Genomic DNA, 12,512 nt, shown 5'->3' on the forward strand with positions numbered 1-12,512 from the left:
GACATGCCTCCTGTGGGGGCAATGGGGAATTATTAGGACCCACCAGTTGTGCCCTGGAATGTCTGCCTGGGCAGAGACTGATGGTTAGTTGTGCCATTACAGGGACCCCCTGGACCAGCCGGACCTCAAGGGCCTCCTGGAGCTGACGGGGCAAAGGTAAGTTTACACGGTAACTTCAGTCTTATTGCTCAAATAGGAGAATATAATAGGCTTGTCCTGTGTTTGTTTCTAAATGTTAAATTTCAAAATTTGTATAACCAGATGACAAGGTATCAAGATATAGATAAAAGCCCAAATTACAAACAAATTCCTTTTCAGAGATTTTAAACTTTGAGTGATCTCTCATATACATCTTTGATTCTCCACAGGGTATAAAAGGGGATCAAGGGCCTCCTGGAGGTCCTGGAGACAAAGGAGACAAGGTGCATTTATCATGGGTTCTCACCTACTTTCTTTTTCTTATGTTTATCAAAAAGTACCTTTAAAATTTTTTAACTTTAATACCATAAACTTTGATGTATTGCATTGGGTTTTTAAGGGGTAGAATATCACCAACTAGTAAATAATTGTTAAGTGGAATGCTTTTCTTTTTTTCTAATACAAAAGTGTTGAGTGCCTTTGTGTTCACTCCACTGAATCAATACTGAAAGATTATTTCTTGATGTTTTTCTCTTTATCAATGATCCAGTGAGAAATGAAAACTATAATGTCAAGCTAAACTGCACATTGCCGTACAGTGGATGCACTGAGTTCACTCTGTCAGAGGAGAGAATGAACACCTGTTTGTACATCAAGAAAGTTGAAACACAGATTGTCGTTCAAACACGCTACGTGATAACGGAATCATCTCAGGAAGACAGGGTACAGTGTAGCACAATAAATGCTTGTTCTGTATAGCTTTATTACACTAGGCAGTCAGGCAGGATTGCAGAAGACATAATGGGAAATTCACTCAAGGACAAACTATACACAGGTCTGAATGAAGGCAGGACAGTTTCCCATCACACAGAACATGATTAAACGTTCTAAAGTAACGTTTTTAACCGTCTCTATCAGCTCTGTACAACTAGAGATAGCTCAGCCTGTCTTAAACATAGAGAGCGTCTTGCCACAGATTGTCAACAGAGTTTCTGAAGGTACTCTGGACTTTGACTGGGCCATTTTAAGACATAAATATGTATGAATCTACACCCTTCTACCACAGCTCTGGTTGTATTAAGAGTTGCTGTTCAGCTGGAAGGTTAACCTCGTTCTCAAGTCTTTTAATAGGTTTTCTTCCAGAATTGCCTTTTATTTAGAGACATCTGTCTTCCCAAAAACTTTGACCAGCTTCCTGACCCCAGCTAATGAAACCCATCCCTAAAACATGATGCTGCCTCCACCATGTCTCAGGGTGGGGGTGGTGCATTCAGGGTGGTATGCAGTGGTAGTTTTCCATCCCATAAAGTGTTTTGCATGTTGACCATAAAGTCAGCTTGTTCCACGTTTGCTCTGTCCCCACATATGTTGTGGCGGCAAACAGTAAACAGGGTTTCTTATGGCTTTCTTTCAATAATCTTGCCACTCTTTTATCAAGGCCAGATTTGTTGGAGTGTACAACTAAGGGCTATACCTTTGAGAAATTTTCATCTCTGCATCTCCTTCAAAGTAACCATATAGGGGCCTTTTCAGATTTTATAGCTATAAAAGATAAATATCGTGTGTCATTTCCTTTCTACTTCACAATCATGCTCTACATTGTGTTGGTGTTGGACATTTTCTGTTTAACAAACTAGTTGAAAGTTCAAAAGTTGTGAATACTTTTGCTAGGTATGTAGTAGTGTTTTATTCACCACTGCTTTCATTATAGGGCCACCCAGGACCCCCTGGCCATCCAGGTCCTGCAGGATTAATGGGCGCTCCTGTAAGTAGCTTTTTTCTGACGGTCACTCTACACTATTTACAGAACATACACTTGTTGACACATTTGGGATTTTTTGGAAATAGGCCACATTTATTAGGCGCTACAGCAAGGGTTTCTATATCTGTTTACCTCCACTGACACTACATCTTAATTCTTTAGGGTAACGACGGCCAGCCTGGCCAAGTTGGTCCCCCAGGCCCCCCTGGAGAAAAGGTCAGGCTGCACTTGGTGTACTTTTCTGTTAGAACACTTATTTCTCATATGTCATTTTGCACAGACCTCCTGCCTTTAGCATGTAGGTCAGCCAGCACACGCTGTAATAGCAGCTATTAATCATTTATTTTTCTCTGGTAACCATGGCTCGTTTGTTTTTTCCAGGGTAAAGAGGGTCTCAAAGGAATCCAAGGACCACCGGGTCTTCCTGGCATGATCGTAAGGAAAAATATTTTTCTGTGTTATGTTGTGAAATAATATTTTGCACAGGAAAAGATGCTAAATGACAATTTTTGTAAACATTCAGGGTCAACCTGGGAAAATGGGAAAAGATGGCCGACCAGGTGAACCAGGAGAACTTGTAAGTAGGCCACAATAATCCAAAGAACATCTAGTATTACATCATCTATAAAATAGTCTGTATTATGTGCAGAGACATACAGTAAAGCTCTTCTGTAGCCATTTCTGTCATTTATTTATTTCCTTCCAGGGGAAGCAAGGTGAACCTGGACCTCCAGGAAACCCAGGACTCCGAGGACTCCCTGTAAATAAGAAGCACTGATCCAATTTGATAAAATAAGCTTGCAAAGTGCCAAACGACTAATGCTCTGCCTCCTCTCCTTAATTCCAGGGCTTCAAGGGCCATAGAGGAGAGCCTGGACCTCCAGGAGAAAAGGTGAACGCTGTTTTTCATGTGCTGGTATATAAAAAAGACAATAAAGGAACAAATGAACATAACAGTGCAGGTCCGAAGTTTACATTGGCAGCAGTATGAATGTCACATTGATTTTGACCATTTGATGAGGCAATTGAACTGTTATTTTTTGATTTAGTACATTTACAGCACAAACAACCTTAAGGAATTGTAAAACCAACAGGGGTTTGGCTTTAATATGGATTTATGGTGAATCTTCTCTAACCCAGAAAGACTAAATATGTCCATACCACCCAAATAATATTTGGTTAAAGATCCAATAGAAAGATACAAAGAAAGCCCACATTTATTGTAGCCATCAATACGGTCCTGGTGTAATTCTGGGAGGATGTTTGGTCACTCTTCCTTTTAGAAAGTATTTACAATGGCTTACTGCTAAGAGGCCTGGACCTTTTAATCATAGTCATTACATTTTCATTGCTCTTTTGCTTTCTGGGTTTGGACAGGGCCATTCTTAAAGCTTGATGTTACTCTATTTCAAAACCAGTTTGGATGTAAATGTTTGAATCAGTGTCCCGTGAGAACAACAAACACATTTTGTCCAGGTTTTGAACATAACCTGCAGTTGTTCACCCTCATTTTTAATTATTCCAAGCACAGTGTGTGATGCACCAGTGAAATTGGCTGTGAACCAGCCCCACAACATGATGTTGCCACCACCAAGCACATCTGTCTTTACAGTTTTCTCTGGTTGCAAAGTCTCGTCTTGACATCTCAGGAAAAGCATCAAGGCTTCTTGTTATTTCGGCCAAATTGTTTAATCTTTGTCCTGTGTGACCATGTGACTTTTCTCCAGAAGCCTTTTTGGCTAATCCATGTGGCTCCAAACATCAGTCGTAATGTGTCGATTTTGGAGCAGGCACTTTTTTCTTGGCTTGGGACACTGACAGAAAGTGTTGATATTAAACTCTCTGCACAGTGGACAGTGATACTGGGCTTTTGGCATCTGACAGTTTAAGATGGGCTAGAGCCTTCGTTGTTCATGGTTGGTTCTTAAACATCCTGACCATTATCAGGGAGACAGTTCAGAAGGAGCAGAAGGGATTGTCCACAGGTTTCTTAATGGCCTCTAGTTAACTGCCTTCATTTTTTTGAAACTGAATAAAAACGATATGCTCATATGGGTCCTAGATTTGTTATGCAAGTCAAACTGAATTCTTTAAGAGCAATTTGAGACCTTCAAACTTGTGGAGCTTATTCTTGTTTGTTTTTCACTGAAGTTGTTTTTGCATTATCATTCCACCCTGGGAAAACAATCATTCAGATGTACTAAAAAAAGCTTGAAACTAATGTGGAAACCATGCCATGGTGAGTATATGCAAACTTTTAACCAGCACTTTACTCAGGGTGTGTTTTTAAAAACTGGTGAGGAGTTGAGCAATTTTGCCACAAAGATGAAAACGGTTTTAATGTTTTTCCAGACAGCCGAACTGGTTTGTTTCAGTCATACTGTTTTTACAAAGCTTGATGTTAATTCAAATACAATTATTTATAGTGTTGTTTCATCTTTGTAAAACAGTTAACTGATAGGTCAGACATTCCAGCTTTAAAAAGTAATACTTCTAGACCTACAAACAGTATTTAGCAGTTTAACAACGGTGAGGAACATTCAATTTACCTTTCACAAAGATAAGGTTAGGTCCCTATGAGCCATAGTCTATGCAAAGTTTTAAAGCCAGGAATAACCCATGCAGCACTGCGATGTCAGGCTACACTGTCAGACACTCTCCTTTTCTCCACACACACACACACACACACACACACCTTCTTTTGAAGAATCAGTACACCTGCTGCTTTGCCTCTACCACAGCTTAGCACACACCAGCAGGGAAGCTTCGAGCCACAGATACCTGAACAACGGCACGGCTCATTACAGACAGCTTCTCAGGGAGCCGCAGCAAGGCGGCCAGCCTGGGGGCCCTGCAGCAGGCACCGCCAGTCTGCAGTGCAGAAATCTTATTAGAGACAGTGTAAAATGTTGCCATAGACACTGGTCTTTTACCCTGCACTACTTATAGGTACTGTCATTAACTGTCGGTTAGGGGAAATCTCTGCACACTATTATCCTGAAGGCAAAATTCTAAACGGTAATATTTAGTAGTGTGGATTTGGTTCAGGTCTCATTATAGTTTTCAGGTAAATGACAATTGATTTTATGTGGCCACATGTTTTTATATTTATTAACTCTGTATTTCCATGTGCACCACACAGGGAGAGGATGGGAAGCCTGGTTCGACAGGACGTGATGGCAAACCAGGAAAGGAGGTATGTAAAACCTTTTTAAGTAGACGTACTGTTGTTAACATAATTTAGATATAGAGAGACAACTCATTATACAGTATATGCTAGTGTTACAAAACTGCAAAAAAAAAACAAACCCATTTGTTGATATATCCTACCCATATACCCCTTAACAAAGTCCAGTGCAACCAACTGCCTTCAAAAGCCTCACTATCGGTAAATTAAGTTGGGGAGATGTTTAAAGCAGGATTAGGTTATAGAACAAGCTTTGAACATTTCACAGAGAACAGTTAAGTCCATCACCTGAAAATGGAAAGAGCTTATTACAACTATGAACCTACCAAGACATAACCGTCTACCTAAACTTACAGCATGGCCAATGAGAGGATTAATGGTAAATGGCCACAAAGCCACCGGTTAATCAGAGGAGCAGCCAAGAGGCTCATGGTAACTTTGAAAGAGCTGCAACGATCCATAGCTCAGGTGGGAGATTTACCTGGCAACACAACATTTAGCCATGTACTTCACAAATCTGGCCTTTATGGAAGAGTGGGAAAAGGAAAACCATTGTTGAAAGAAAGCTATAAGAAGAAGGTCCTCTGATCAGATGTGACCAAACAATTATCTTTCTGGCCTGTGTGGAGGATGACTAACTGCATCCTAAAGATATCATCCCAACCTTAAAATATAGTGATGGCAGCTCCCCATCCAATCTACCAGAGTCTGAGCTACTTTGCTACAGTAAAATGGGTAAAATAGTAGCCCCTAGATGTGCAGAATTGGTAGAGATAAACATCAAAAGACAAGTAGCTGCAGGAAAAGGTGGTTCTACAAAGTATTGACACTAGGAGATATAATCTTTTGGAAACCATGTACCATTTTCCTTTCATTGTACATACATGCATTACTTTGTGTTAGTCCACTAAATAGCATCCCAATAAGATATATTTAGGTTTGTAGTTGTCACGCCTTAGAATGTATAATTTAATGAAGGAAGCTGATTAGGACAACGAAGGCAATGCAGTACAAAGACTGCTGTGTAGCCACTGCAAGGCCAGCAAACATGAGGGGCTCATCAGTACTCATAAAAATTCTGTACACAAAAAGGAAAATGCTTGCCAGCTCTCCACGTCTCTCAATTACCTACTGCAGAATGAGAGTCAAATAAAAGAATGCAACACACACAGCCAAAAACATCAGAAATCCATTTAAAAAATATTATTTTTCTTGTATAATGCATTTGGTAGCAGCTCAGTAGCTCATCTTCAACAACTTTGTATGAGTTGTTCAGGATTCCTCAAAAATCATTTCTCACATAAGCAGCTAAAACCTTGGAGTGCATTCTGCAATTGTTTCATGCTGCAGGAGGAGTTTCTTCTATTCCTCAAGTGACAAACCGAATACTCACACATTTAAAGGATGCAGTACCCCCATTTAGCAGGAACAGGCTGAACAGAATCCCTTATGAAAAGCTTTTTGTTTTCTGCTAAAATCATCCTCAGGCTGGAGAGAGATACAACTGTGTCTGTTGGAGAAGTGCCATTAAAATTTGAAACACAGCAGTTGTCACATTATGGAAAGATTATACACAAAGAACACAATAATATTAACAGGCATAAGATATTAAAACTGTTTGATTTTTGCAGGGCCCCAAGGGACCTCCTGGCCTAGAAGGACTTCTTGGACCAAGAGGAGAGCCGGTGAGTGTATGATGCAGACTGAAGCAACAGTGTCAAGCAGACAGATAGATCGTGGACATAAATGGTGACAACTCTTCTCCACCATCAATTTCATTTGTATTTTTATTTTAAACTCCAGGGCAAGCCAGGTGATCCCGGACCATCTGGGAAATCCGGACTCCCCGGTACACCAGTGAGTAACATGTTAACATGCCTGAATCATTTGTTCAGTTGCTTTAAAACATCAAATCATTGAAATATGTGTTCTGATGTGGCTCATATTTATAGAAGTATAATTTTTTGTTGTCTTGTACAAAGGTTTCAGCAACAGGCCAAAGTCAGTACCTGTGAGGGTATAGAACTGTAACAGATATTCTACATCATCATGAAATACTTTAGGTTTGTGCTTAAGCATTAAACAAATAGAGATGCGCCAACCAGAGTTTTGTTACCTTTTTCCCATCTCCTGTTTTTTAAAACCTTTTTGAAATTTCGATTTTTCTTTAAGAATAATTAACAGCAATCAAAATATATTTGCTGCTAAGAGCAGTCATTAATAATTTATCTTAGCAGAGGGTGATGTTACACTGTGTGTGTTAGAGAGATTTACTACTGTACAAGATTTTACTATTATTATAAAACAAAAATATGAAGGTTAGAAAGAGGACATTTTTAAGCTGTCCATAGCATCCCATATTAGCAATTGACATGATTAGCACAGTTAGCATTGCTAAACATAAACAGCAGACTCTATGTTTACTGTGTTTATCTTAACGAGAGTTTGAAAGCTCCACACTATAAATTATAGCATATTTGCTGGCCTTCATTATCTGACACATTTGCCTGAGGGTCAGTTCAAGAGGGATACATGTAGACGTCCTGCAGCAAGGGGACTCCTTTACATTCAGGTCTGAAAAGGTCAAGTACAAAATGATGTCTAGTTTTTTTTTGTTGTACCTGCTTAAATATACATCCGATGTAGGGTGGTAGGGAAGCTGGTGCCATTTATTGAAAATATGGTCTGCTATTAACTAGCTTCTTACATCTCTGTGTGTTCTGACTTTATTTTAAACACCTCACCAAAATTGAAAATATATAACCTTGAGTCTTCTTACCTTAGCAACAACTTCCGCACCGAAGTGTTGTTGTCAGCACAACCTTGTAGGTGCCTTTGGATTGATGTGTTCATTAATTAGGAAGAGATCACATTTTTGAGTTTATGACAGGCTAATGACTGTACAAGGTCAGTCACGCTAAACACTACACAACTGAAATCACAAGATGGTTTGTCAGAGCAACTCGGTTTTTCTACTTTGGGGTTAGAGCGTAAAACAGGGTTCTTAGAGGAGCAGAAACACAAAAATTACAAAACCTATGCTGCAGCAAATATCCTACATTTCTTGGGAAAAAAAGAAAGTTGAGACACAGTAGTAATGGCATCCATGTTATGTGGGGATGTATCTAACAGCACATCGAGGTTACTTATAAAGGACACTTAGAAAACAGCATGTCAGATTGTGATCGATGTCTGGAGTAAACGTTGCTCCGAGCAGGAAGGAAACTTCTCCCTGAGTGAGCTAGAAATGACAACAGTTGCAGTTGTAAGATAAACCCCAGCACACGTGACAGGTGGAACTAGACTATCCCCAGGGTTTTATCTTTCGTAGTGCATCCAATGATAGATATGGCCCCTGGTGAGTAACTATCTGATAAAGAGAACTCTATGTCAGGAAAACATTTTACATTAAGGTGTTGCTAAGCACCGACAACATTGTGTTGGCAAATCAATAAAGGTGTTTGTACTCAAACTCTGTCCTCTGTTTTCTTTACAGTTTGCTGCAAGTTGATTAATGTAAAATCTGTACTACTTAGCAAATATTTCAAATATACATATTTTTTTCTTCCATTTGTAAAACAAATCTCTGTTTAAAGAGGCTCTATATTTCCACATTGGTCACTATTTTCTTCAAAACTACGACAATTCAACCAAAAATGCTGAAATACCGATGTGCCAGTAGGTAGTGATTTCGGATCATCAAAATATAAAAGAAGATCATCCTGTGTCTGGCTAAAGCCTTTCTGGGTCCATATTACCAAGTAGATTCAACATATATAACTTACTCTGAAAGACCTGGCTTAACTAACCTAACACTGAAGATCAGTTAAATGGTGCTAAGAAGCTGGTTATTTACTCCCAGTATAACTTACTGGATACTGACTGTACGTCAATGTAAATCAGAAAAGGATTCGAATAAAAGGACCAATCACAATGAAGAGTCAAGAAAATAAGAAAACTCTGAATGTACTGAAACTTTTACACCTAATTCTCCCTTTGACACTAATTGAAGTTGGTTGATGTATGATCTTTCCACTGTAGAGGAAGAACTGTTGAAAGTCCTTTTTATAGACCTAAAATGATTATGTAATTTATGCTTACGGCAAGTGTAGGTCAACTTTTCATAAGAACTCAATGTCATAGATTGTATTTGCATATTGTACAATAGAAAGGAAAGGGGTCATATACTGGACCATCCGCTCATTTATGGTTTCCTAACAGAATTAACTTGTGGGTAGAGCTGGAGGGCGGACGAGTTATCACAGAGCAGATAAACATATTAGTCAGCAGAGGGAGCAGAAATTCAGGCACTCCATGGGGGATGGAGGGAGGCAGGATTCAGAATTCATAAAGGTCAGAAGAGGACAAAACGAGTGATTTTCCTTGAATAGATAGACTACCAGCTTGGCCGTAAATATGAATTTTAATCTCTGAGGGATGGCCAAAGGATTTTCCCATGGGATTTATCTAGTTCATAGCTAAACACAGCTGAAGGGTAATTTCGCTGAATCCACAGTAATGGGTGGTGCTTTTTGGATGCAAGTATAACATGCCACCTGTAAGCTATGTGATGAACAGCCATGTCTCTGCCGTCCAACAGGGTGTTAGGGGAGACAAGGGAGAACCGGGCAACCCTGGATTGCCAGGCTTCAGTGGGCCCAAGGGACCTGCAGTGAGTGCTGGATTAGTATTAAGATTATTTTAGGTTGGCAAAAAGAAACAATAGATTAATCAAGATTTCTATTTGATTTTCAGGGTCCACCTGGTCCCATTGGCCCTGAAGGAAAACAGGTGAGGATTTCTAATGAGCACTAACCATCTATACTAAAGAAAAAACAACCAAACTGGATAGATCATGTGCACTTTGTGCTGACATATGGCATTGAGTGTAAAGACATAACAATATTTTCTCATAACCCTGTCCTGTCTGACCATTTTTTAATAGCCTTTGAGTTTAATTTAACGAAGCACTCCACACCTGAAAGAAAATTTCATTATAGTAGATCATTATCAGGCAATGCTGTAACAACCTTTAAAGAATCTGTTCCACTTTTAATTTCCTCATTATCACAGAAAAACACAGTGGAGGGCAATAATTCTGTTTCTTCCCCTTCACAAATTAATTCTCTTGTTCATAGTGTTACTTCATTATTGTGTGGTGCATTAGACAATGCAGCCCCCTTGAAAAAGAAGGTAATCATTCATAGGAGGCTGGCTCCCTGGTTTAATTCAGAGCTGCGTACTTTAAAGCACAATGTTAGAAAATTGGAGAGAAAATGGCGCTCTACACACCTAGAAGATTCCTACTTAATCTGGAAAAATAGCCTACTGTTGTATAAAAATACACTTCACCAAGCTAGAACAGCTTATTTCTCATCATTAATAGAAGAGAACAAGAATAATCCTAGGTTTCTCTTTAGTACAGTTGCTAAACTTACACAGAGTCATAGCTCTGTTGAGCCATCCAATCCATTAGCTCTCATGACTTTATGGGATTCTTCCAAAAATAAAATTGATTCTATTAAAAAGAAAATATTTGACATACTCTCGAAGATGATTACTTCATCCTCAGCAAGTGAGACGACATTGGAAATAACTGCAGAACCTGATTTGTGTTTGGACTATTTTGATCCTGTGGAGCTTCCTGAGTTATTAGAAATATTAGCTTCATCTAAACCTTCAACTTGTATGTTAGACCCAATCCAAATTATTTAAGGAAGTGTTCCCTCTGATTACCAGCCCCATTTTAGATATGATTAATCTACCCTTAGTAAATGGATATGTACCACAGGCTTTTAAGTTAGCTGTAATTAAACCTTTACTCAAGAAACCTTCGCTTGATCGAAATGACTTGAAAAATTACAGACCTATATCCAATCTTCCATTGTTATCTAAAATTCTTGAGAAAAAAGTCGCTAATCAAATGTGTGAGCATTTACACAGCAATGACCTGTTTGAGAGTTTCAGTCAGATTTCAGAGCTCATCATAGCACTGAAAGAGCTCTGCTGAAAGTCACTAATGATATTCTTATGGCCTCAGATAATGGACCTGTGTCTGTACTGGTTCTGTTAGATCTCAGTGCTGCATTTGATACAGTCGACCATAATATTCTCTTAGAAAGGCTGGAATATGCTGTAGGGATCAGGGGGACAGTGCTAGGCTGGTTTAAATCTTATTTGTCTGACAAATTCCAGTTTGTTCATGTAAATGATAAATCATCTTTAAACTCCAAGGTTAATTGTGGAGTACCACAGGGTTCAGTACTTGGGCCAATTCTCTTTACTATATATATGCTTCCAATAGGTCAAATTATCAGGCAGCATAGTATACATTTTCACTGTTATGCTGATGATACTCAGCTTTACTTATCCATGAATCCTGATGAGCCCAACCAGTTGGATAGACTACAAGCATGTCTTGAAGATATAAAAACTTGGATGACTTTACAATTTCTGCTTCTAAATTCAGACAAGACAGAAGTTGTCGTCTCTGGACCGGAGTCTTTAAAAAAGAAACTGCTTAGTCAATCATTTAACCTGGATGGCATTAAATTGACCTCCAGTAAAAACATAAAAAACCTTGGTGTTATTTTTGACCTGGACATGTAATTTAAATCCCATATTAACGCTGAAAAACTAGTCCATGCATTTGTTACTTCAAGGCTGGACTATTGTAATTCTTTACTAACAGGATGTTCACAAAATGCAGTTAAAAGCCTTCAGCTGATTCAAAATGCTGCAGCAAGAGTTCTGATGAAAATTAAAAAGAGAGATCATATTTCTCCTATTTTAGCTTCCCTTCATTGGCTCCCAGAATAGAATTAAAAATTATCCTCCTCATAATATAAAGCCCTTAATGATTTAGCTCCATCATACATCAGAGATCTGATTGTTCCATATGATGTTAACAGAGCACATCATTCTCACACTGCAGGTTTACTGGTGGTTCCTAGAGTTTCTAGAAGTAGAATGGGAGGCAGATCCTTTAGTTATCAGGTTCCTCTCCTGTGGAACCAGCTCCCAGTTTTAGTCTGTGAGGCAGACACCCTGTCTACTTTTAAGGCTAGGCTTAAAACTTTCCTTTTTGATAAAGCTTATAGTTAGAGTGGCTTAGTTTATCAGGGAGGGAGCCTTCCTCCCTCCCTGTCGGTTGGAGTAAGGGGGAGTCAGGTTTAGCCTAAACCGGCTCAGTTATGGTTGAGGTGCAAACACACCCTCCATTTCTGCTACCTGTATGACCCCTTCTCTTTTCCAATGGTTATAATCAGTCTGACAGAGAGAGGTATCCCAATCGTTGTGGTTTTTAGTATAACAATGACCATCAGTGGGACCCTATGTGGGGTTCCTTGAGACAACATTGTTGTAAATAAGCGCCGTTTAACTAAATAATCTGAACTGAAACTATCTGTGTAGTTATGCTGCAAT

General features: G+C 39.1%; 1 protein-coding gene across 3 annotated transcripts in view; it reads left to right on the top strand.

The window, feature by feature from the left end:
• Nucleotides 1-12,512, top strand: part of col22a1 (collagen, type XXII, alpha 1) — a 93,692-nt gene that overhangs the window by 72,806 nt on the left and 8,374 nt on the right. For all 3 annotated transcript variants that reach the window (XM_047383515.1, XM_047383516.1, XM_047383517.1), the window contains 13 exons: nucleotides 103-156; nucleotides 369-422; nucleotides 1,850-1,903; nucleotides 2,063-2,116; nucleotides 2,282-2,335; nucleotides 2,424-2,477; nucleotides 2,607-2,660; nucleotides 2,748-2,792; nucleotides 5,043-5,096; nucleotides 6,719-6,772; nucleotides 6,891-6,944; nucleotides 9,688-9,759; nucleotides 9,843-9,878. In XM_047383515.1, coding sequence (XP_047239471.1) covers nucleotides 103-156; nucleotides 369-422; nucleotides 1,850-1,903; nucleotides 2,063-2,116; nucleotides 2,282-2,335; nucleotides 2,424-2,477; nucleotides 2,607-2,660; nucleotides 2,748-2,792; nucleotides 5,043-5,096; nucleotides 6,719-6,772; nucleotides 6,891-6,944; nucleotides 9,688-9,759; nucleotides 9,843-9,878 — 693 coding nt within the window. The remainder of the gene's footprint in view (nucleotides 1-102; nucleotides 157-368; nucleotides 423-1,849; nucleotides 1,904-2,062; nucleotides 2,117-2,281; nucleotides 2,336-2,423; nucleotides 2,478-2,606; nucleotides 2,661-2,747; nucleotides 2,793-5,042; nucleotides 5,097-6,718; nucleotides 6,773-6,890; nucleotides 6,945-9,687; nucleotides 9,760-9,842; nucleotides 9,879-12,512) is intronic.

The sequence above is a fragment of the Girardinichthys multiradiatus genome, chromosome 13 (genome assembly GCF_021462225.1).
Source record: "Girardinichthys multiradiatus isolate DD_20200921_A chromosome 13, DD_fGirMul_XY1, whole genome shotgun sequence".
NCBI classification, from domain to species: domain Eukaryota; kingdom Metazoa; phylum Chordata; class Actinopteri; order Cyprinodontiformes; family Goodeidae; genus Girardinichthys; species Girardinichthys multiradiatus.